Source organism: Dipodomys spectabilis, unplaced genomic scaffold, assembly GCF_019054845.1.
Source record: "Dipodomys spectabilis isolate Male_0828 unplaced genomic scaffold, ASM1905484v1 ptg000030l, whole genome shotgun sequence".
Taxonomy (NCBI): Eukaryota; Metazoa; Chordata; class Mammalia; order Rodentia; family Heteromyidae; genus Dipodomys; species Dipodomys spectabilis.
The window spans coordinates 1,116,228-1,140,580 of NW_024870707.1; the positions used below are offsets into that span (position 1 = coordinate 1,116,228).

At 39.9% G+C, this 24,353-nt stretch overlaps 1 protein-coding gene and 1 non-coding gene across 4 annotated transcripts in view; both read right to left on the bottom strand.

The window, feature by feature from the left end:
* Ckap5 (cytoskeleton associated protein 5) overlaps positions 1–24,353 on the bottom strand; it is a 93,202-nt gene that overhangs the window by 18,917 nt on the left and 49,932 nt on the right. For all 3 annotated transcript variants that reach the window (XM_042675897.1, XM_042675895.1, XM_042675896.1), the window contains exons 18-34: positions 22,673–22,767; positions 19,543–19,600; positions 19,329–19,454; positions 17,823–17,962; positions 17,510–17,684; positions 15,412–15,525; positions 13,338–13,466; positions 12,304–12,498; positions 11,553–11,688; positions 10,372–10,460; positions 8,658–8,783; positions 6,083–6,232; positions 5,010–5,213; positions 4,720–4,855; positions 3,423–3,616; positions 1,484–1,656; positions 179–352 (exon numbers count right to left, since the gene is read on the bottom strand). In XM_042675897.1, coding sequence (XP_042531831.1) covers positions 179–352; positions 1,484–1,656; positions 3,423–3,616; positions 4,720–4,855; positions 5,010–5,213; positions 6,083–6,232; positions 8,658–8,783; positions 10,372–10,460; positions 11,553–11,688; positions 12,304–12,498; positions 13,338–13,466; positions 15,412–15,525; positions 17,510–17,684; positions 17,823–17,962; positions 19,329–19,454; positions 19,543–19,600; positions 22,673–22,767 — 2,414 coding nt within the window. The remainder of the gene's footprint in view (positions 1–178; positions 353–1,483; positions 1,657–3,422; positions 3,617–4,719; positions 4,856–5,009; positions 5,214–6,082; positions 6,233–8,657; positions 8,784–10,371; positions 10,461–11,552; positions 11,689–12,303; positions 12,499–13,337; positions 13,467–15,411; positions 15,526–17,509; positions 17,685–17,822; positions 17,963–19,328; positions 19,455–19,542; positions 19,601–22,672; positions 22,768–24,353) is intronic.
* Positions 4,354–4,464, bottom strand: LOC122105408. Its single transcript, XR_006147036.1, has one exon. It is a non-coding gene; the product is annotated as a small nucleolar RNA SNORD67 (small nucleolar RNA).

Here is a 24,353-nt window from a genome sequence, read left to right on the forward strand (position 1 = left end):
TTGTAAGATAGCCCAGTAAGTGGGAATCATGCAATTCTGTACTAGCTCTAGATCTCAAAATATTTCTAAAATATATTATCAGATAATAGTAAGTTTTAAAATGCTTTAACTGCACGCCCCCACAGAGGGCTTTTTTCAGATATATACTCTGATGAGTAAATGAACAAGCTGAACTTACTTGGGCTCAGGAATAAGGACTGGTTCAAAAATGTCATCCAGTTTGTGCTGTACAAGTTCTGGCATTTCACATCGGACTGTACCGTTGTCATTCTCAATCTCATCTAAATCCAGCTGGAATTCTCGCCGGACCATCTGGGCTGCCTCAGGATGCCCACTCATGCTTCGGGCTTGGCTAAAAGGAGGAAAAAGAGGCTCCTGAACTAAGAGAGACTTCTTAACTAAAGGGCATGCGTAGCTTTGCTGGCTGCCCCAAAGCTTCAAGACAGATGTTCAACTTCTGGTTTCAGCCCCCTGAATGATTTAAGTCCTTAAGTACAAGAATGTGGCTTAGGCAATAATATTGGTTATGCATAGCCAATAATAATAATACTGGTTATGAAGAACAGGAAAATTTTAACTTTTACTTGCATTACCAGCTAAGTTGTAAGTATTATCTCTAATTTGCTAAAGGCAACAAACCTTGTACATCTATTCTAGATAAGACATAAAATAACTATATTGACTCAAAGCTCACTATTTATGGGCAAAAATACCAAGAAAATCTAGACTGGTTGGTTGTTTTATGCCAAATGAACCAGTACTGAAGTTCTTCTGATTATAAGCAGCATTCTATACACTGTTCAGTGTACTTTATACTTTAAGGACAGTCATCTCTCTTTGAGAAGTTACTCTAAACAGGTCATGGCCAGTATTATATCTCAGAAATAAGTATGTAAAGTTTCCAAATGCAAACTGGTTAAAATTATACTCATGACACAACTCAAAATAGAGCTGTCTTACTTAGACTGTAGAATTTTGAGTGTCTAAGCCAATTCTGGGTTGCATGCATTTTATTTAGCCACATCTCAAGAATAGGAACCTGAGGACAATCAAATGTAACATGACACCAAGTTGCCATATCTGCTAGCCACTGGACTTCCATAGAAGTGGCTACCCAGTACCCAGGTTATGAACTCAAATTCAGTCACCCTCCAGAGGGGGATGAATCCATGTAAGAAGTTAGAAAGATATAAGAGCCTTGCTAATGAAAAATTAGCAGGCGGTACTTACATCCTATAAGTGCGATACATAATTCTGTCCACGGAAAAGCAGTGAAAGAAGGCACAAGACCATTTAGAAGTGATTTTGAGACAAAGACAATGAAGACCAGAAGATTAAACATTTGGCTATAAGACATATACCCAGGTATCAGTCATGCATGATAATGACTACAAGAACACAAGATTATGTTACAGGACAAGCTCTGAGCACATAAAGCTAGGTGCATAAAGATGCTCTCAGACAACTATCTCCATCTCCATACTTAAGTTTGGAGGACATGTCCTCAGCTGGTCCCTTGCGCAGCATGTTGGCATTGGAGTTTATGCCCTGTACGCGCTGTGGTTTCTCTTCCACCTGTTTCATTGGGGCAGTAGAAGGCCTCTTTGCTGACCGTTTAATCCTCTCTTCAAGCATGCTCATATCCTTCTCAGAAAGCTGTAAAAATAGTCCAATTAAGCCTATTAGTTTATTCACACAGAAAAATACGAGAATTTCAAACTTAATGGAAGACTCACAAATTACATACTGCTGGGCATAGTGACACACATCTATAAACTTGCTACTCTAGAGGCTGAGGCAGGAGGACGTCAAGTTTGAGACTATCCTAGATACTTAGCAAGACCCTATCTCAAAATAAAATTTAAAAAAAGGGCTGGAGATATAGAACACTTATACAGCATTTGAAAGACCATGGGTAAAATTCTAGCAACACTCTCTCACTCTCATTCTCTTTTCATACTGAAGAACTTGTTCTACCAGGTTAAGACAAGTTTACTTTCAGAAAAATACATTGGTCAAATACTGCTAATATCTACTTAGCTATTAAAAAAATTACAAAGGAAAAACAAAGATGCAACAAAAAAGACTATTAACAAATACAAGTAACAAGGTAAAAAGTTAAATCTTCCTGCCCAGCAATGGAAAGTGCATTATCTCCCACTAACAACTAAACAGCTGGAAGTTGAGCTGTGGCTCAAGTGGTAGAGTATGAGCTTTGAGCCAAAATACTAAGGGATAGTGGTCAAGTACCCAAGTTGAAGCACCAATAATAGCACCCAAGCGCAAAAATAAGTAAAATAAAGTAAGTACTTATTTATTTGTCATGAGGCTTGAACTCAAGGCCTGGGCATTGTCCTTGATCTCATTTACTCAAGGTTAGCACTCTATCACTTAGAGCCACAGTGCCACTTCCGGTTTTCTGATGGTTAATTGGAGTCTCACAGACTTTTCTGCCTGGGCTGGCTTCAAAATATGTTCCTCAGTCTCCTGAGTAGCTCGGATTACAGGTGTGAGCCACCAGTGCCTGGCTTAAAATGAATCTTGGACTAAGTAGCTGCATGTGTATAGGCAATAATCTTAACTATTGGTCTAAAAAAAAAAATTTTTTTTTTTGGTTGGTCCTGGGGCTTGAACTCTGGGCTTGAGCACTGTCCCTTAGCTCTTCAGCTCAAGGCGAGTGCTCTACCACTTGAGCTACAGCGCCACTTCAGGTTTTCTGGTGGTTTATTGGAGATAGGAGTCTCATGGTCTTTCCTGCCCGGGCTGGCTTTGAACCGCAATCCTCAGATCTCAGCCTCCTGAGTAGCTAGGATTATAGGAGTGAGCACCAGTGCCCAGCTGGTCTCAAAATTTTGACCTGCTTTATCTCCTTCACTGTGTGGTGAGGATTTGATTAAATAATAGAAGGATAGAATCACAGCACAAATAAATGGTCTATTAAAACAGTTACTGAAACAACAACAACAACAAAAATGATGTATAGAGACTGTAGTGGCTAGCTGAAGTAAGGAGTCAGAGACAGAACCTAATGTGCCCAGAAAAGTGACTCTTGGCTGTCACATGAGAATCTTTTGATATGACAGTATTAGTACCTACACTGTTCCCAAGGTAATATCTGGTTAAATAAAAATGAAATACCTTTCTACAGCAGATTGCCACACAATTAAAGCTCCAGACTAGCTCAGATCTGATTCAAAAATAGTTCTCATGTCTAAAGCCAACTGCTATGAATAAAATGCTCTGAAAAAGAAATTTGATCTCTATTAAAACATAGCTTAAAGTTCAATAGTAATCAGAGATGCCTATTTGGATGGATTGAGTTTATAACAAGTGATAAAGCTTAGGTATATGAGACTTTAGGAAACACAACCTAAAAACTCTTTTCATAATAGGTCAGCAATGCCCATAGAACCATCACTTACATTTCCAATCAGTTTGAACACCTGATCTCCATGTACATTGTATACTGTTACGATGGTGTTGAGGGCAGCATTGCGTACAGCGTTGTCACGATCTCCTATGTGGATAGCTATCTCCTTTAAGGCTTTTCCTGGGGTTGGCTGGCAAACATTCATGCCATAGGACTCAACCAGACACCCCAACTCTTCTAGACACTCTGTTGGAGAAGGAAGGCTAAATGAATGCGACCCAAAACATATCTGGCACAGATGACTTTCTTTTTTTTAACTACATAAATTCTATTTGTCACATATGAAAGAATTTAGAATCTAATTCTGACTCTGTGTGTGTGTGTGTTTTGGTCCGGTTCTGGGGTTTAAACTCAGGGCCTAGGTGCAGCAGTCCCTGTTTTGCTCAAGGCTAGAGTTCTACCACTTGGGCTACTGCTATACTTCTGGCTTTTTTGGTGATTGATTGGAGTTAAGAATCTCACAGACTTTCCTGATCTAGCTGGCTTCAAACTCCAAATGTCAGATCTCAGTTTTATGAATAGATAGGATTATGGGAGGGAACCACTAGCACCTACTTCTAGGTGTATATGTTTTTAAAAATAATTTTTACTCCGAGTACTGGTGGCTCACACCTATAATCCCAGCTACTCAGGAGGCTGAGATATGAGGAACACGGTTCAAAGCCAGCCTGGGCAGGAAAGGTCTGTGAGACTCTTATCTCCAATTAACTACCAGAGAACCAGAAGTGGTGCTGTGGCTCAAGTGGTAGAGCACTAGCCTTGAGCTTAAGAGCTCAGGGACAGCTTAAGAGTTCAAGCTCCACAACTGACAAAATATGTAGTAGTAGTAATAATAATAATATAAAAAAATAATATTTTTTTTCTTATTGTCCTTTACCAATGAAGTAAAGAGTTCTATAGCAATTTTTCCTGAAAGAGATACCTGTGAGTCAGATGGCCCCTGTGCACTTGAGTTTGTCACCAGGGTGGTACTGAGTGAAGCCTGTATCACCTGATACCATGGCTCCACCAGTGTGCAACTCATCACTCTCACAGAGTAAATCAAAGGATTAGAATTAGCTATACAGACTAAATAAATTTTATTGCTCATCTATAAACCACTTCTTCTAAGAGTCCCCATTGCAGATAGACTCACATGTCTATTTATACTATTTGAGGCTTAAAGTATGATGCTCTGGATTTGATTTCACACACACACACACACACACACACACACACACACACACACACACACACACACACACACACACACACACACACACACACACACACACACACGTTTGCTTCACCTGCTCTCTGCTTAGAGTTTTTGGATTTGGTTCCTTCCATGATGAAGAGGAACATTTTGCTGGCTGGGTAAACAAGGCACATCCGGTTTAGGATGGCACGAACATCTCTACGAATGACATCCTTTGGTTCTCCAACCTAGTCAGAAAAGAAAACAAAGAGTGAATGAGGCCTTATCTTGACAGTAAGATGAGTAATAAAAAGTATAATAGAAAAAGTGAAAAGGGGCAAAGAAATAAAAACAGGAACTGAGCATAAACTTTGTAAGCAGTCTTCTAGAACAACATATTACCTTAACAATGAGATAGGGAATAAAGGAAGATGCTTCACTCTCAGTAAGATGATATTCCTCTTCACTCAGCAGAGTGAAAAGCAACTTTAAATATTCCAGTGCTTTCATCAGGACACTCGTATTGGTGTCAAAAAACCGCAGGGTAAGCCATTTTAAGATAAGATCCAGGCAACCAATAACACCCTCTTTTTCACTCTCCAAGTGCTTAAAAAAAAAAACAAAAACAAGTATAAATATACCTGTATTAGAGGTTAGGTTCTGTCAGACAAGTACTCATTAAATTTTTATGGAGCCCCAAAAGAAAGTATTTATTTTTATCTTTATGTCAGTTGCGGGGCTTGAATTCAGAGCCTGGGCGCTGTCTACTCCTGAGCTTTTTTTTTCTGCTCAAGGTTAGTGCTCTATCACTTTGAACCAAAGATCCACTTCTGGTTTTCTAGTGGTTAACTGGAGACAAGAGTCTCACGGACTTCTTTGCCCAGGCTGAGTTTGAAGTGCAATCCTCAGATCTCAGTCTTCTGAGTAACTAAGATTATATGTGTGAGCCACCAGTGCCTGACTAATTTATTTACTTTCTTGGCAGGGTTTCACTATATTATATAGTTCAGGTTGGCCTTGAATTCAGAACCCTCATACTTCAGCCTCTGAAGTACTAGATCACCACACATATAGAAATGATAGCTTCAATTAAAATCTCAAAATATACAATCATTTATTCTATCAAATAATATAGCTCTACTTCCTTCTTAATGAAGGCATGTGAACTTTCCTTTTTTTTTTATTTTATTTGTTTGTTTTTGGGTCCGGTCATGGGGCCTGAACTCTGGGCCTGGGTGCTGTCCTTCAGCTCTTCAGCTCAAGGCTAGCACTCTACCACTTGAGCCACAGCACCACTTCTGGCTCTCTTTTTTTTTTTTCTGCTTATGTGGTGCTGAGGAATCGAACCCAGGGCCTCATGCATGCAAGGCAAGCGCTCTACCACTGAGCCACCTTCCCAGTCCTTTCACTTATTTTATGGGCTCACAATTTTCATATGCCTGAAATATGGGCATAATTATTTATTACAGACTCACATCAACCATAACAGCCAGAGCTTTATTATGGTGCTGAAAATCTGAGTGAAACATTTCATCCTGTAACCATTTAGCCACACAGCTAGACATCTGAGTCTTGAGTTGTTCAATGTATTCATCCCGAGGGGTAGTAAAGTTCCACTTTAGCACCTGAAAAAAGAAGAAAGGAAAAAATAGTAAAAAATTGGCTGGCTATAAAGTATTCAGCTGAGCAAATAATCTTACTTAAAGCAGCTATAAGATTTTATTTAGGATATGTATTTTTTATTTTCTTTTTAGTTTTTTTTTTTTTTTTTTGTGGTCCAGTTGTGGGGCCTGAACTCTGGGCCTGGGCGCTGTCCCTCAGCTCTTCAGCTCAAGGCTAGCGCTCTACCACTTGAGCCACAGCACCACTTCTGGCTTTTTTCTTTTTGCTTATGTGGTGCTGAGGACTCGAACGCAGGGCCTCATGCATGCAAGGCAAGCACTCTACCACTGAGCCACCTTCCCAGCCCTTTTATTTTCTTTTTAAGACAGGGTCTTGTTATACAGCTCAGGATAAAATAGAATTCATTATGTAGCCTAGGCTGGCTTTTAACCACTTAATTCTTCTGCCTCAGCCTCTCCAGTGTTGGGATTCTTTATAGGCACAGGCTACAACTCCTGGTTCCAGGATACTTTTTAATTAAGCAAGATTCATTTATGAGGGGCTGGGAAGGTGGCTCAGTGGTAGAGTGCTTGCCTTGCATGCATGAGGCCCTGGGTTCGATTCCTCAGGACCATATAAGCAAAAAGAAAAAAGCCAGAAGTGGCGCTGTGGCTCAAGTGGTAGAGCGCTAGCCTTGGCTGAAGAGCTGAGGGACAGCATCCAGGCCCAGAGTTCAGTCCCCACGACCGGACCCAAAAAAAAAAAAAAAAGATTCATTTATGATCAAATATGGACACAAAATGTTGCCTAATTAGACACTATGTTGAAAATGAACTATACAACTTGTAAGTGGAGACAAGAGTGAAACACTAGTAGAGGGCAAGGGAAGGGGTGACACTGTTCAAAAAGAAATGCACATGACTTATGTAACTGTAACTCCTCTGTACATCACCTTTATAATAACAATTAAAAAAAAGAGAAAAAAAAATGTTGCCTCAACTGTCATACTTCTGCAAGTTTCACAGTTCTGGGAATCTTACTGGAAAAGAATTATGAGGGTTGGAAGATTAGTTTCAATGTCAGAACATCTGCATAGTAAGCAAAAAACCCAGAATTTAAACACCAGTACTGCCAAAGAAAATTTTCTTTGAGCAATTCTTATTAGCAGTATCAATGAATGCTATTTTAGACTGTATCACATTGTCAGCATCAGTGGCAGTTTTAATAGTGAAAAAAATCTTAAATAATGAAATTATAAATGCACATCTCGCCAAGTGCCGGTGGTTCACGCCTGTAATCCTAGCTACTCAGGAGGCTGAGATCTGAGGATCACAATTCAAGGCCAGCCCAGGCAAGGAAAGTCCGTGAAACTCTTGTCTCCAATAAACCACTAGAAAACCAGAAGTGGCACTGTGGCTCAAGCAGTAGAGTACTCGCCTTGAGCTGAAGAGCTGAGGGACAGCGCCCAAGCCCAGAGTTCAAGCCCCACAACCAACCAAAAAATAAATAAATAAATAAAAAATGCACAGCACATTCTAGGAATTCAGTGCAGATAAAACTCACATATGTGCACAAAAGCTTAATAGTGAAACAAGAAGTAGGCTAACTTTATAATCATCTTTCTAATGACAACAACAAAAAGTAGGAAACTAAATAAATGTCTAATATAGTGGACTAGGGAAAAGAAAGGTACAAACACATAATGGACTGATAAAAAGACAAAAAACACCTATAGGATGACCGTTAAGATATTTCAAAGATCATTAAGAGAAAAAAGTCATGAAATGTTGTCCTCTTACAGTACTAGAGGACTGAAACTCGGGCCTAGTGCACAGTGTACTAGGCACCACTAGACTTACCAGACCACTTAGCTAAATTCTGAGCAGCATGATTTTTTTTTTTTCTTAATGGAGCAGGAATTGGTCTTGGGGCTTGAACTCTGAGCCTGAGTAAAATCCCTCAACTTTTTTTTTTTTTTTGGGGTCCGGTCGTGGGGCCTGAACTCTGAGCCTGAGCGCTGTCCCTCAGCTCTTCAGCTCAAGGCTAGCACTCTGCCACTTGAGCCACAGCACCACTTCCGGCTTTTTTCTTTTTGCTTATGTGGTGCTGAGGAATCGAACCCAGGGCCTCAGGCATGCAAGGCAAGCGCTCTACCACTGAGCCACCTTCCCAGCCCCTCCCTCAACTTTTTTGCTCAAGGCTAGCACTCTATCACTTAAGAGACAGCTTTACTTCTGGTTTTTCCTGTGATTAATTGGAGGTAAGAGTCTCATGGACTTTCTTGCCCAGGCTGGCTTTGAATCACGATCCTTAGATCTCAGCCTCCTGAGCAGCTAGTATCACAGCAATGAGCAACTGCTGCCCAGCTAAGTAAAACTGTTTTTAACTAATTGAATAAATAAAAAATGAAGAAGCAAAAACTGCTAAAGATTCTTTTCCTTTCCTTACCTTTAATCCTTTTTCATCTTTCATCCTTTGCTCCTTTCCATTTGGAACAACAATAAAAATAGGTCCAGATTTGTCTTCATCTTCCTTTAAGTTGGTTTTGCTTGGTATTTTCTTTCCTTGTGTAGTCTACAACCAAAATTTAGAGAGTACTGATTAGCTAGGCCACTTCTCTTAAAGAACATGATGTTATCAGTTAAAGGTCATTACAGAAAATAAAGAGTTTTTCTACATTATACTCCAACACAAAAGTGTTGCATGTAATATTTTTTGTACAGGTTCTCTAGAATAAAGTTCTTGTTTTTTGGGAGACAGCAGTCATTATGTAGCTCAGACTAACCTCAAACTTGGAATCTTCACTCTGCTTTCTGAGTGCTAAGATTGTAGGAATGTAATATCACAGAAGGTTAGAAATATAATTACATGGATTCTTATGTAAGTCTTGATTAGTCCTTGGGCTGGCATTCTACCACTTGAGTTAGAGCACCACTCCTGGCCTTTTCTGCTTATGTGGTGCTGAGGAATCAAACCAAGGGTCTCATGCATGCAAGGTGAGCACTCTATCACTGAACCATCTTCCCAGCTCATCATGTTTCTTTTAATCATTGAAAACATTAGTGATTCAAATCCTACTAAATGTGAGTACAAAAGATATTGCCTTGTAAACCACTCAAAATACCTTCTAAGTATATGATGACCTAATGAAGCCAAAGTAGAAGGAAGTTGATTACCTTTCTTCTTTCAATCTAACTCCATCTAAAGTGTTCATTCTGCCAGCGCTGTATGTTTTCCTCCCTTTTTCACTACTGTGACTCTTCCTCAGAGATTTGGGTGACAGTATCTCATGACAACATGAAGTCTCTGTTTTGTGGTATATTAAAAATAAGCTAGGCAAGTTGCCAGTGACTCATGCCTGTAATTCTAGCTACTCAGGAGGCTGAGATCTGAGGAACTGAGTCTGAAGCCTGCCCAAGCAGGACAGTTTGTGTGACTCTCTCCACTAACTACCAAAAATGCCCAAAGTGAAGCTGTGGCTGGAAGTGGTAGAGTGCTAGCCTAGAGCAAAAGAAGCTAACAGACAGCACCCAGGCCTTATACCAAACAAACAAACAGAAAAATCCAGAAGCTTGGGATATAGCTCAGAGATAAGGCACCAGTTTAGGGCTTAAGGCACTAGCTTGACTGATAACCTGTATCAAGTAAAACTCAACAATGAACAAAGACAAAATAAAATACCACAAACTAGTGTCAGGATTCTTAGCTGTAATCTCAGCTACTCAGGAGGCAGTAGAACTGAGGTTCAAAGCCAGCCTGGGCAAAGTTAGCATGAGACCCTAACCAGAAAACAAACAGAGGGGGGGATGGGGGAGGGCAGTTGGGGGGAAGAAAAAGCAAAAGAAGAATACTTGCAGGGGCGGGAGGGTGGGGAGAGAGGGCAGAGATGGGAAGGGGGAAAGGGAAACAAAGGAGGAGGCTACAATGCTTGGTAAGAAATGTACTCATTATCTTGTCCATGTAATTGTAACTCCTCTGTATGGTATTTTCACAATAAAAAAAAAAAAGAATACTTGACTAGTTAATAAAAAATTTGTAGAAATATTTTGATATTACCAACAATAGTGATGTTCTTCCATGGACAATATGGTCTAATAAACAATTTATTATGTAAAATCAATACAAAAGCAAATCAGTATCTAAGTATACAGAATGAACACACCTTTGTTTTCGAGGAAGCTCCTTGAGTTTTGGCTTTCTTTGGATCAGGCTTGGTTTCTATGGTGCTAGAAACAGATTCTTCAACAGGTGCTTTGAGAAAAAGCATGTAATATGTTAGTTAAATTTTAACTAACATTACTTTATTCTGGGTACATTAAACATAAAATGAAAGCTCAGTCCGAATTTTTTTTCAGTTATTTTCTCTGTAAGTTTCTCTGTTTTTCCAGTTCTGGGGCTTGAACTCAGGGCCTGGGCACTGTCCCTGAGCTTCTTTTGTTCAAGGCTAGCACTTGAATCACAGGACCATTTCTAGCTTTTTCTGTTTATATGGTACTGAGGAATCAAACCCAGGGCAAGCACTCTACCACTAAGCCACATTCCCAGTCCCTATGATAGACTTCTTGATATGACAAAAAGAAAAAGGAAATTATTTTCCTTAAAAAGACAATTAAGAGGCTAGGCACTTGTGGCTCACACCTGTAATCCTAGCTACTCAGAAGGCTGAGATCTGATGATTACGGTTCAAAGCCAGCCCTAGCAGGAAAGTCCATAAGACTCTTATCTCTCTCTTTCCATTTCCTGTCCCCCCCAAAAAGAGAAAGATTAGTAAATAGTAGACTGATCAAGGGTAGCAGAAGGAGACATTTGTGATTAAGTAGCATTTAAATCTGGTGATTAGCTGTTTGGCCTTGTGCAAGTAATTAACTTTGGGTCCCTCATCTGTTAGTGAAGTGGATTAAGCTGGATGGACCTATTCTTCTAACTGGGGTATATAATAGCAGAAAATAGTTGTAGAAACAAACAGTTTGGAATACTTCCACATTAAAGTATTTCAACATGCTAAACCCAAACACCTTTTTTGGACTTGGAAACCAAACAGTCATCTTATACTTGCATGTTCTTACTCCATGAAAGTTGGATATCATATTAAGGGTCCTTGGGTTATCTCCTTCTCTCTTTTTTTTTTTTTTTGGTCAGTTGTGGGATCTGAACTCTGGTCCTAGGTGCTGTCCTTCAGCTCTTCAGCTCAAGGCTAGGACTCTACCACTTGAGCCACAGTGCCACTTCTGCTTATGTGGTGCTGAGGAATCGAACCCAGGGCCTCATGCATGCAAGGCAAGCACTCTACCACTGAGCCACCTGCCCAGCCCATCTCCTTCCCTTTTAACCTTCTTAAATTACCTGATGTAGGCTGGAATTTGGTTGGAGCTGACCCTCCCATTGGTTTAGACACTGCTTTAGCAGGTGCGGCAGGCTTTGCTGGCATGTTAGCTTTGGCTTTCTCTAGCATGGCCAATACTTGATCTTTAGAAGTTGGCTAAAAAGAGAAAGTAAAATAAGTGAAAAGTGATAGAAATGATGCACTCAGAGTAAGCTTACTAACTGATCTGATAAGTAATTTAGCTGCTACTTTTGAAATACCAATGAAGAGAGGCAATACGCATTATGGAGTAATAAATACTAAGAGAAGTAATACGCATTATGGAGTCACATTCAGGTAGCTATTCTTCTTTCATCCTTGTTGACTCTAAAAGTTTTATACTACTAAATATTTTATTTTTGCTCTTACTAGGATTTCAAAGTGAGCCTCTGTAAGAAATGTGGTCTTTTGCTTATATAAATTCACATTCAGGCTGGGTGCTGGTGGCTCATGCCTCTGGAATCCTAGCTTTCAGAAGGCTAAGATCTGAGGATTGTGGTTTAAAGCCAGCCTGGGCAGAAAAGTCCCCATGAGACTCTTATCTCCAATTAACCACTCAAAAACTGGAAGTGGAGCTGTGGCTCAAAGTAGAGTACTAGCCCTGAGCAAAAGAGCTCAGGGACAGCACCCAGGCCCTGAGTTCGAGCCCACAAATACCAAAAAAATAAAAAATAAAAATAAATTCATAGTATTTTTCTAATAGCTTTAAACAGAAGCATCAACAAGAAGTACCTTTAGTTTCCCAGTAGCTTTGGCCATTTTTTCATATCCTAGATGCATCATGAAGAATGGCAAAGCATCTTGGGCCTTCTTTCGTACATCTCCATTTCGATCTTCTAGGCAGGAGTAAAGATGAGGAACACAAAGTATAAGGTCTGTGGGAGTGGAACGAAGGGTAGGTAGTTTCTCAGCCAGCCAGCCTAGAAGCTGCCAAAAGAAATAAAGACAAGTCATTCACTTCAAGGGGAAATTTATTATTTAAAATAATTTGTTATGTCAAGCCTAATGATTTCATTAGTCCCAAACATTAAATATATTATTTTTTTTTTGTTTCTTCAGGTATTAAACCCAGAGCCTTACCCATGCTATACCACTGACTACACACCTAGTCTCTGGATTAGATTTTGGTGTGTGTGTATGTGTGTGTGTGTGAACTGAGGATAGAATTCATGGCTTCATGCTTGCAAGTCAAGTGTTCTACCATCTGAGGCATGTACACCATCCTTTCGCTTTCACTTTATTTTTTACAGTCTTATACTAACTTTGCCCATGCTGGCCTCCTGAATAGCTAGGATGACAGGTGTGAGTCACCAGTCCTAGCCTGCAATGATAACGGTTTTAAATGCTGAACTCATTTTTATGATTAAAACTTTTGATTTAACCATTTAAGATTTTAAGAAAAGATAAAATTCCATTTAAAAAGCCAGTCCTTTAAACAGCTTTATTAAAGAAACACACAAATAAAAAAAAACATAAACACAAATGCTACAATAATTTTATTTCATTATTTTAAATATTTTATTTTTTGAGATAGTATCTTACTATGTAGCCTAGGCTATCCTGGAATTTGCTATGTAGCCCAGGCTAGCCTTGAACTCATATTCCTCCTGTCTCCACCTCCTGAGTACTATGCCACTATGTTTTCTTTTTCCTAGTAACTCTTGGCACAAAATTCTAGCAACAAATGTATGTTTATTATGGGAGTCCTCACTCCTAACAAGGTAAGAGACATGAGGAAAAGCTCATGATTGATTTATAGTACTAACCTCTTGCCTCAAGAAAGGATTTTCCTTTTTGAGTTCTTCAGAAAGATCTTCTCCCTCCAGCCATTCCTTCATGCCAGTCTGTTCTGCCCAAGCATTCACAGTTGCTAGGGCAGCAGCTCGAACATTATTCTGAATGGCAAAAATAACAGAGTATAGTTTAGAGAATGAAAAGTTTGTTTCTTTGTAAACTCGGATAATGGCAGTTTCTCTAAGCTCCACATAACATAATTGAAATCATCTTCTTTGATATACAAACTAGTTTTATGGTTATACTAAAAGCTACAGAAGAAAGTAGAGATATAAAACTCTAAATTGGAAAAAAAAAAGTCCTATACTTTTTAAAAATGCAAAACAGCAATGTGGGCATAAAATCTTCAGACTTTAGCCGGGTGCTGGTAGCTCACGCCTGTAATCCTAGCTACTCAGGAGGCTGAGATCTGAGGATCACGGTTCAAAGCCAGCCCGGGCAGGAAAGACCTTGAGACTCCTATCTCCAATAAACCACTAGAAAACTGGAAGTGGCACTGTAGCTCCAGTGATAGAGTACTCACCTTGAGATGAAGAGCTGAGGGACAGTGCTCAGGCCCAAAGTTCAAGCCCCACAACCAAAAAAAAAAACAAAACTAACAAAAAAAAAAACAAACCAGACTTTGCCTTCTGAATCTTTGGGGCTCTTAGGACCCTAACTGCTTGGTAAAGAATGAAATAATTTTATGTCAGGGACTTCAACATAGTTAAAAATGTACTTGCTAACAGTTTGAATATTCAATTATTTTTATACTTGAATTCACACAAAAAGTTTATAACACAAAAAGAAAGACATTAAAATATTCAGTGTAAGATGAAATATAAGCGTTGCCACCCTCACACTTCAATAACCTCTAGGACTGTGAAACTACAAACATCTTACTAAACTTCTAAAAAGTCTTGCTCTACCAGTTCAGGGAGAAAAATAGTACAAATTAACTTTAAGACTCTAAAAGCTCACATGCTTATATCTATCAAAACTTTTTAATGATTTAATAATAGTAAGCAGCAATCACTTATTTAAATGAGTGCATTTTTGTGAAACAGCACAAACACAATGTACACTACATACTCAATTTTTTTTTTTTTGTCGGTCGTGGAGCTTGAACTCTGGGCCTGGGCGCTGTCCCTCAGCTCTTCAGCTCAAGGTGAGCGCTCTACCACTTGAGCTACAGCACCACTTCCGGTTTTCTGGTGGTTTATTGGAGATAGGAGTCTCACGGTCTCTCCTGCCCGGGCTGGCTTTGAACCACGATCCTCAGATCTCAGCCTCCTGAGTAGCTAGGATTACAGGCGTGAGCCACCAGCGCCCGGCAAAGATTCAATTTTATAAGAAAGAAATTTCAGATAAAGAAACTGAACTCCAGAGAACGTAACTATCTAAGGATCATAAAGCTAATTGGTGACATATTTAGTCACCTTAACACTGCCTAGAAGGTTGACATGTTTACTATTTTTTCTTCTAATATTCTCATCCTTATAAATTCTCTTTTTGGAGAACAGGGATTAGGAGGTACTGGGAATACAACCCAGAACATGCCAGGCTCTGTGCCCTATCACTTGAGCCATACTTCCAGCTTCTGCTTTTCTTTTTTGGTAGCACTGGGTTTAAACTCAGGGCCTTTGCTTTCTAGGCCATGTGCTCTGTAATACTTGAGCCACATCTTTAGTTGCACCTTTTTTTTTGGGAGGAGGTGGGCAAGTAGTAGTCCTGGTGCTTGAACTTAGGGCCTAAGTGCCATTCTTGAGCTTTTTTAGCTGAAGGCTGGCACTTTACCATTTTAGTCATAGCTCTAACTTCTGGCTTTAAAAAACATTTTTTTTTAAGTAGTACATTGGGGTTATGAATCTCATACACTTTCCTGCCCAGAATGGCTTTGATCCTCAGATCTTAGCCTCTTTGGTAGCTAGAATTATAGCCATGAGCCATGGTTGCTTGGCTAATTTTACAAACTTTTAAATTTACATGTACTATGGAAAACTGAGTATCATAGATTAAGAATAAGGCTGGCTCATTCCAGAATAGAGTTGTGGTAGAAAAGTTTACCTTGCTGTCTCCAAGGACTGTGATGACAGGGATGCCTAAATTCTTTACATGTTGCTTGATGTTTGGGCCCATGGCTACTGCCAATTGCTGTAGGATATTCAATGTCTGTTGCACCTAAGTGGTTAAGAGCCAAGACTTTTTGTTACACAGTTGATAAGAGACTTTTAACCTACTTAAACAAAAGAAACAAACAAAAAACCAGGAAAATCATCTTGTCTGACACAATTCAAATTAGCCAATGAGTAATTTTTAGGCTTTTTTTTTCTTTTTTTGCCAGTCCTGGGGGCTTGAACTTAGGGCCTGAGTGCTGTCCCTGAGCCTCTTTGTGGTCAAGGCTAGCACTTTACCATTTAAACCACAGTACCACTTCCAGTATTTTCTGAGTAGTTTATCAGAGATAAGAGTATCACAGACTTTCTTGCTCAGTCTGGCTTTGAACTGCAATCCTCAGATCTCAGCCTCCTGAGTCGCTAGGATTATAGGTGTTAGCCACTGGCACGCTGCTTAGGCTTCTCTTTTTATCACCAGTTCACAAAACTATCTTATTAGAATTTTAGCCTACATGTTAGAGTTTACATTTTATTTTTTCCACTTTACCATTAAAAAAAAGAAACCCTGACACAAAAACTCATATTTAGAGCTGGGAAGTTGGCTCAGTGTAGAGTGCTTGCCTTGCATGCATGAGGCCCTGGGTTCGATTCCTCAGCACCACATAAGCAGAAAAAGCCAGAAGTGGCGCTATGGCTCAAGTGGTAAAGTGCTAGCCTTGAGCTGAAGAGCTGAGGGGCAGCGCCTAGGCCCAGAGTTCATGCCCCACAACTGACAAAAACAAAACAAAACAAAAACACAAAAAACAAACAAACAAAAAACCCCTCATATTTAGCCAGGCACCAGTGGCTCATGCCTGCAATCCTACCTACTCAGGAGGCTGAGATCTGAGGATCACAGTTCAAAGCCAACCCAGACAGGAGAGTAGAGCTGTGGCTCAAGTGGTAAAGCGCTTGCTTGCCTTGAGCTCAAGAGCTAAGGGACAGTGCCCAGGCCCAGAGTTCAAGCCTCATGACCAATAAAAAACAACAACAACAAAACTCGTATTTAAAAATTAGAAATTAAGCAATTTTATATACATGAAACAAGTTATTTAACACTGGATTACTTATAAAGAGTAAACTCTGAAATTCATGAATATTTGATTAATAAAGCTGCACATCTTGAGATATATTTTAAGGAATTTATTTCTGGTTCAAAACAAGTAAATTACTAACTCATTTTTTTTTTTTTTTTACTATTAACTTTTTATTCTTTGTTTTTGCTTTTTTTTGTCGGTCATGGGGCCTGAACTCTGGGCCTGGGCCCTGTTCTTCAGCTCTTCAGCTCAAGGCTAGCACTCTACTACTGGAGCTACAATGCCACTTCTGGCTTTTTCTACTAATGTGCTGAGGAATCAAACCCAGGGCCTCATGCATGCGAGGCAAGCACTCTACCATTGACCTACCTTCCAGCCCCTCCCCTTCTTATTCTTAATTTGATTTTTATTAAATGAGTATAATAATATTAATTTAATATGGCTATTCTTTTGTTCCCTAATTTATTGTTGTTTTAGAGGTGATACAGTGGGGTTCCATTTACATACATCATTTCCTTTCGCATAGTGTCATCTGTTCCCTCATTCTCTCCCTCCTATCTCTGTCCGTAAATTAGTTCACTTTCATCAATGTCCAGTGCAGCCAGCGTGCTCCATTGCTGCACTTTTTTCACCCTTTTCCCTTTGATTCTGTGCCCTCTCTCCACCCTCCCACAGATGTCCATATGAATATACTGTATATAAGGTAAAGAATATAACATCATCAGAAAAAAAATGAAGAAAAAAGTCCTTTATTGCCATAATGTGGAGTTTGTTTTGGTACGTATTTTACTTTATATACATATGAGGAGCCACTTGGATATTGTACCTATGTGGTTCTCTCCTAAGACTATCACCTTTGGTCTCACTGTATGTGAGTATCTAGAATTTTGAATCTCTCATTTTTTGCTAGTGAAGCCTGCATTGCAAAGGAACTTTCGATAGAGGAAGAGAAAAGACAAATGTTCTACATACCAAGATTTTATTTGAATCATTGAGTCGACCCTTCAAGGCAGTTGGGAGTTCACCAATGTTTGGTTGGATAAATTTCGCTTCATTAATAATTCCAGCCACTTCATCTAAGCCTTCTTTTCTGATCTTCCAATTCTTGTCACCAATCTTAGACACCAACTCTGAAGTAATTTTATCACTGAAAAACAGAAGCCATTTAAATTTCTAGATTCTCCACGATTATACCATAGAAATTCCCAGTACTGAATTAAAAAATAAGGCACCATTAAGAATTAAGTACAATGAATCAAATAAACTTTCCCAGAGTGAAAGCTACCTGATTTCTGTCCTTGGCAGAAGATCAACAACATCATTCCCTCCATCATCTGGTTCCTCTCCATCTTCTCCTTCATCTATACCACTTGTGGGGTGCTTGGAAATTCCTCTGGTTGGAGCAGGAGGGCTTTGCCCCTGCATCTACAAACGAATGAGACTAATGAACTTGATGAAGAATATGAGAGCAAACAGATTGGAGAAGGTGCCTGGATCAATGTCTCTCATTCTTTCATAATACTTATTCACACAGTATTTTAAAAGACATTTTATTACTACTGAAATTCTAATTTTGAAACTATACTGCAAACCTATTCAAATCTGACTTCTTTATAAGTTGTTTTTTGACTTGTATCTCTTAACAATATAGAGCAAATTAGCTTAACACTGAGCAATTTTAGCTGAAAAGTTATTCAAGGAGGAAAACTTTATGTTAAATGATTGTTATTATTTTGGTATAGATTCTGGGGCTTGAACTCAGTGCCTAAGTGTTGTACCAGAGCTTTTTTGCTCACAGCTAGCCCTCTATTGCATGAGTTACTGCTCTACTTCTAGCGCACGCGCGCACGCGCGCGCGTGTGTGTGTGTGTGTGTGTGTGTATCTCAACCTCTTGAGTAGCTAGGATTATAAGTATGAGCCACTGGTGCTCAGCTATTTTAAACTATTTTTTTTTTAATTAATGTACTTTAAAAATGAGCAATACAGAGGAGGCGACAATGCTTGATAAGAAATGTACTCATTATCTTGCCCATGTAATTGTAACCCCTCTGTACAGTATTTTCACAATAAAAAATAAATAAAAATTATTTTTAAAAAATGAGCAATACATGGGGCTGGGAAGGTGGCTCAGTGGTAGAGCACTTGCCTTGTATGCATGAGGCCCTGGGTTCGATTCCTCATCACCACATAAGCAAAAAGAAAAAAGCCGGAAGTGGCACTGTGGCTCAAGTGGTAGAGCGCTAGCCTTGAGCTGAAGAGCTGAGGGACAGCACCCAGGCCCAGAGTTCAGGCCCCTCCACAGGACCCAAAAAGAAAAAAAAAAAGCAATAGATTCATGAAGCTTGAAATTCAAAGGGTATAAAAGATCATAGGGGAAAATCTCTCATCTTACACCATAGTTTCTCAGTTTTCTTCCTTATAATGTCATGAATTTCATATGAATTCTTCCAGGGACATTGCATGAACATTAAAATAAATATATACACATTCTTTTTTTTTTTGTCAGTTGTGGGGCCTGAACTCTGGGCTTGGGTGCTGTCCCTCAGCTCTTCAACTCAAGGCTAGTGCTCTACCACTTGAGCCACAGCACCACTTCTGGCTTTTTCTGCTTATTATGTGGTGCTGAGTAATCGAACCTAGGGCCTCATGCATGCAAGGCAAGCACACTCACCTCTGAGCCACCTTCCCAGCCCTGATATAGACATTCTTTCTCCCAAAGACTTAAAAAAATTTGGTCTTAATGAGATTCTCATTTCCACCAATGGGTTTTACCATTGTGGAACTTTTTACCTTTTCAAATTCTGCATCTATCTGGGATAGCAGAGCAGGCTTCTCATCCTCAAAGAACATTCGCAAAGATGGACCAACATACAGATACATTACACCAAGCAGGGTGATAGCAGAAGTCCTTACAGCCTGCCAGAGAGAACAAATACGATTTTTCAATCTGAACAGACCCATGAAAATGGCTACAATATTTCTACATGTGCTAGAATGTACTCACTGGATTTGTTGCAGCAAGAGCAGTCTTCACATTGCTAATGAAAGCTTTGACATTCAACCTAGAGGAAACAACATTAGAATTGCAAACAAATGAAACTTTCAAAATACTCAATAGTTTATAAAGCTAGATTATGAGACTAGCTCCTGCTGAAGAATTCTTATTCTTTCTTTCTTTCTTTTTTTTTTGTCGGTCATGGGGCTCAAACTCTGGGCCTGAGCACTGTCCCTCAACTCTTCAGCTCAAGGTAAGCGCTCTACCACTTGAGCTACAGCGCCACTTCAGGTTTACTGGTGGTTTAATGGACATTGGAGTCTCACAGTCTTTCCTGCCTGGGCTGGCTTTGAACCATGATGCTCAGATATCAGCCTCCTGAGTAGCTAGGATTACAGGCGTGAGCCACCAGCACCCGGCAGAATTCTTATTCTTTTTCCACAATCACTTTAAAATGTGCTTTAGATAGTCTGTTCATTGAATAATCCTACTATATATGATTAAGACTCCTGTATCTAGTCTTGAACTCTGCTGAACTCAGATTAGATATTCTATATCTAGTACATCAAAACTCTTGATTGTTCATACCATAACCCCAAAACATGTGACTCCTAGCTTTCTGTAACTTGATAAAAAGCCAAACTATTCTTGGTTGTTTAGGCCATGCTTAACTCTTCAGATTTATCCTTGATTTCTCTCTCTTTCATGCTTTATATCCAATTCTATTTTTAAAATATGTTCTGATTTATACAGTCATTAGAAAGAATAATATTATATAACTTTCAAGGGTATGGATGGACCTAAAACAAGTTATGTGAGGTAAACCAAACTCAGACAAATGTCATAGGTTTTCTCTCATATGCAGATGCTAGATCTAAAGCATATGGATAGGGGCTGGGAAGGTGGCTCAGTGGTAGAGTGCTTGCCTTGCATGCATGAGGCACTGGGTTCAATTCCTCAGCACCACATAAGCAGAAAAAGCCAGAGGTGGCGCTGTGGCTCAAGTGGTAGAGTGCTAGCCTTGAGTTGAAGAGCTGAGGGATAGCGCCCAGGCCCAGAGCTCAGGCCCCATGACTGGGGAAAAAAAAAAAAAGCATATGGATAAATTATATAGATCTCTAGGGATTCACATACAGTGAGACCAAAGGATACTCTTGGCAAAGGACACAAAGGCACAATGCCTATGTGCCTCTGATCATATAAAATAGTACTTAGCAAAATTAACTCCAGTCAATAGAAACAGGGTTTTTTCTTTTCTTTTTGTCTTGTTTATCTGTCTTTGAGAGGGTAAGGGGAGACAGAGAAACGTAGGGATGAAGAGTGAACAAACATAGCAATGATACTCACTAAACGCCATGTTGAGAATGAACTATACAACTTGTGGGTGGGGACAGAATGAGGGAAGGGGTGACATTGTCCAAAAGACAGGTACTCTTTTTAATTCTTTTGCTGGTCCTGTGCTTGAACTATGACCCTGGGTACTGTCCCTGGGCTCATTTTGCTCAAGGCTTGAGTCACAGTGCCACTTCTGGCTTTATATGGGATTAACTGGAGATAACAGTCTGACAGACTTTCCTGCCTGGGCTGGCTTTGAACCATAATCTTTAGATTTCAGTCTCCTGTGCAGCTAGGATTACAGGCATGAACCACTGGTGCCCACTGAGAAATGTACTTCTTACCTCACTTATGTAACCATAATCTCTATGCGCATTACTTTCATAGTAAATACACACACACAGACACATTCTGAGTTATAACACTCATTCCTACAATCTGTAGGATCATATAAATTACTAAAATTTCTTTCTTTTACACTTTTTCTTTTTTGGTAGTATTGGGATTTGAACTCAAGGCCTCATACATACTAAATAAGTACTCTACCATTTGAGCCATACCCTAGCCCTAAACATTATAATTTGTCAGAATTCATGATTAGCTGAATATTACCATCCTTTGTCATTGGCTGTCTTTTCATTCTGACTATACTAAGAATGATTTTGTTACTCTTCTGTACATGAATCCCTCCCATTGTAGTGCTGGGGATCAAATTCAGGGCCTCACATATGCTAAGCAAGTGCTCCTACCAATGGACTGTGCCCTCAATCCCTCTCAAAAACATATACTACAGGTGGTCTTTAGGAAGATGAAACAATTATCATTTGAAAGGCAATTGTGAAAAGTAACTGAGATTTGTAGTGTACACAAATAGTCCCAGCACTTGGGAAACTAAGGAGGATTCTTGCAGTTCAATAGTTCACTAGCCTAGATAAAATAACAAACTGTTTTATACACAAATTATTTGGTAAATAGTGGGTTAAACAAAGTTAAACAAGCTTTTCTATTACAAGATTTCTAAGAACACTTAATGCACCAATGTGCTTTCTAGTCTAAACAATTGTGATTATATAATTTCTGAATGCATTTGACTAAAAAATCTTTGGAATTGGCTTTCTGTGAGACAGCTATTAAAACTTGAGGAAAAATAACTTTAGTGAGACCCCTATTAGTGGATACCGAAATGCAAGACAAGCTAATATGGACCTTTAAAAACAAAGGTGGCTTCTTTTATAAATAGATTAGGTAGGCTGGGAATGTGGCTTAGTGGTAGAGTGCTTGCCTAACAGGCATGATGCCCTGGGTTCGATTCCTCAGTACCACATACACAGAAAAAGCCAGAAGTGTTGCGGTGGCTCAAGTGGTAGAATGCTAACCTTGAGCTTAAAAGACGCTCAAGAACAGTGCCCAGGACCAGAGTTCAAACTCAGGACTGGCAAAAAACAAACAAACAAACAAAAAATGCTGGGCGCCGTTGGCTCACACCTATAATCCTAGCTACTCAGGAGGCTGAGATCTGAGGATCACGGTTCAAAGCCAGCCTGGGCAGAAAAGTCCACGAGACTGTGATCTCCAATAAACCACTAGAAAACCAGAAGTGGCTCTGTGGCTCAAGAGGTAGAGTACCCTCGTTGAGCTGAAGAGCGCAGGGACAGAGCCCAGGCCAAGAGGTCAAGCTCTACGACCAGGAAAAAAAAAAAAAAGGAATATAGCTCTCGTTCTTTAAAAATAATCCGAGAATAAAAATATGATCACAAGTTAAAGACTAGCTATTTCTTTTTCATTTGATTTCTTTCTGACTTACCCAGAAAAACCAAATTCTTTTATTGCATTTGATAACCAGTTCAGAGTTTCTGATTGATTCTTCGGATTCTTTTGTGAGAAAGCCATAGACATAACCTGGAGAAATGGAAAATCAACATCAGATTTGTATTTTCTCATAGAAATGTAACACAGCATTAGGCAAATGTGGATTAGGCATGCTTGTACTTTGTGTCTCTGTGTGTAGTACTGAGGGTTTTGCAGGGTAGGCAGGTACTCTACTGCTGAGCTATATATATATATTTTTTTGGGTGCTAGCACCAGGATTTGAATTCAGGATCTCACACTCTCACTCTGCTTTTTCATTCACAGCCAGTGCTCTACTTCCAGTCTGGCATTTGCTTATTAATTGAAGAATCTCATGGACTTTTCTGTAGGAATAGTTTTGAATCTTGATCATTGAAGTGTCAGCCTCCTGAGCCACTGGTGCCTGGCTTGGTTTTTTTTGGTTCCAGTTGTGGGCCTAAACTCTGGGCCTGGGTGATGTCCCTAAGCTCTTCAGCTCAAGGCTAGCACTCTACCACTTGAGCCACAGTGCCACTCCCAGCCTTTTTTTTTCTGCTTATGTGGTGCTGAGGAATCAAACCCAGGGCCTCAGGCACGCAAGGCAAGTGCTCTACCACTGAGCCACCTTCCCAGCCTCTGGTGCCTGGCTTTAATGATAATGTCTCACCTGCTACTTGGGAATATATATCCCTTCACTGTAATCAACCTGTTTTAGGTCTCCCATTATAGATGGGATAACTGGCACACATGACCACACCCAGCTTCTTTGTGTGGAGGCGAATTCTCTCAAACTTTTCTGTCCAGGCTGGCCTAGATCTGTGGTTCTCCTAATCTCAGCTTCCCTATTAGCTAGGATTATAGGTGTAAACCACCAGCACTGAGCTAAACTTGTCTTTTCTGATGCTAAAACAACTATAAGAAGAGCTCAGCAATAAAAGATTTAAGCTATACAGCAGAATAAGCTAAGTGACAGCAGTATTAAAAGCCAGGCACCAGTGGCTCACATCTATAATCCTAACTACTCAGGAGGCTGAGATCTGAGGATCTCTGTTTAAAGCCAGACTCAGCAGACAAACCTGAGTCTTATTTCCAATGAATTATTAATGAAAGTATGGCTCAAATTGTGGGCAAAAAAAGCAGAGTGAGATTGGGAAGCCCCAATCTGTTCCTGCCCCAGTACTAGTACTCACACACATATACACAAACACAAAAGTTTTATGGGCCAGGCACAGTGGCTCAGAACTGTAATCCTAGCTACTCAAGAGGCTTAGATCTGAGGATCCAGGTTTGAAGCCAGCCCAGGCAGGAAAGGGTGTGTGAAACTCTTATCTGCAAGTAACCTCTAGAAAACCAGAAGTGAGCTGGGTAGGTGTCTGGTGGCTCTCACCTAGAATCCTAGCTACTCAGAGGAAGCTGAGATTTGAGGATCACAGTTCAAAGACAGCCCAGTAAGGAAAGATTCTTATCTCCAATTAATCACCAGAAAATTGGAAGTGGTGCTGTGGCTCAAGTGGTAGAGTGCTAGCCTTGAGCTGAAGAGCTGAGGGACAGTGCCTAGGCCCAGAGTTCAGGACCCATGACCAACAGGGGGGAAAAAAAAAAGCTGGGTGCTGGCGGCTCACACCTGTAGTCCTAGCTACTCAGGAGGCTGAGATCTG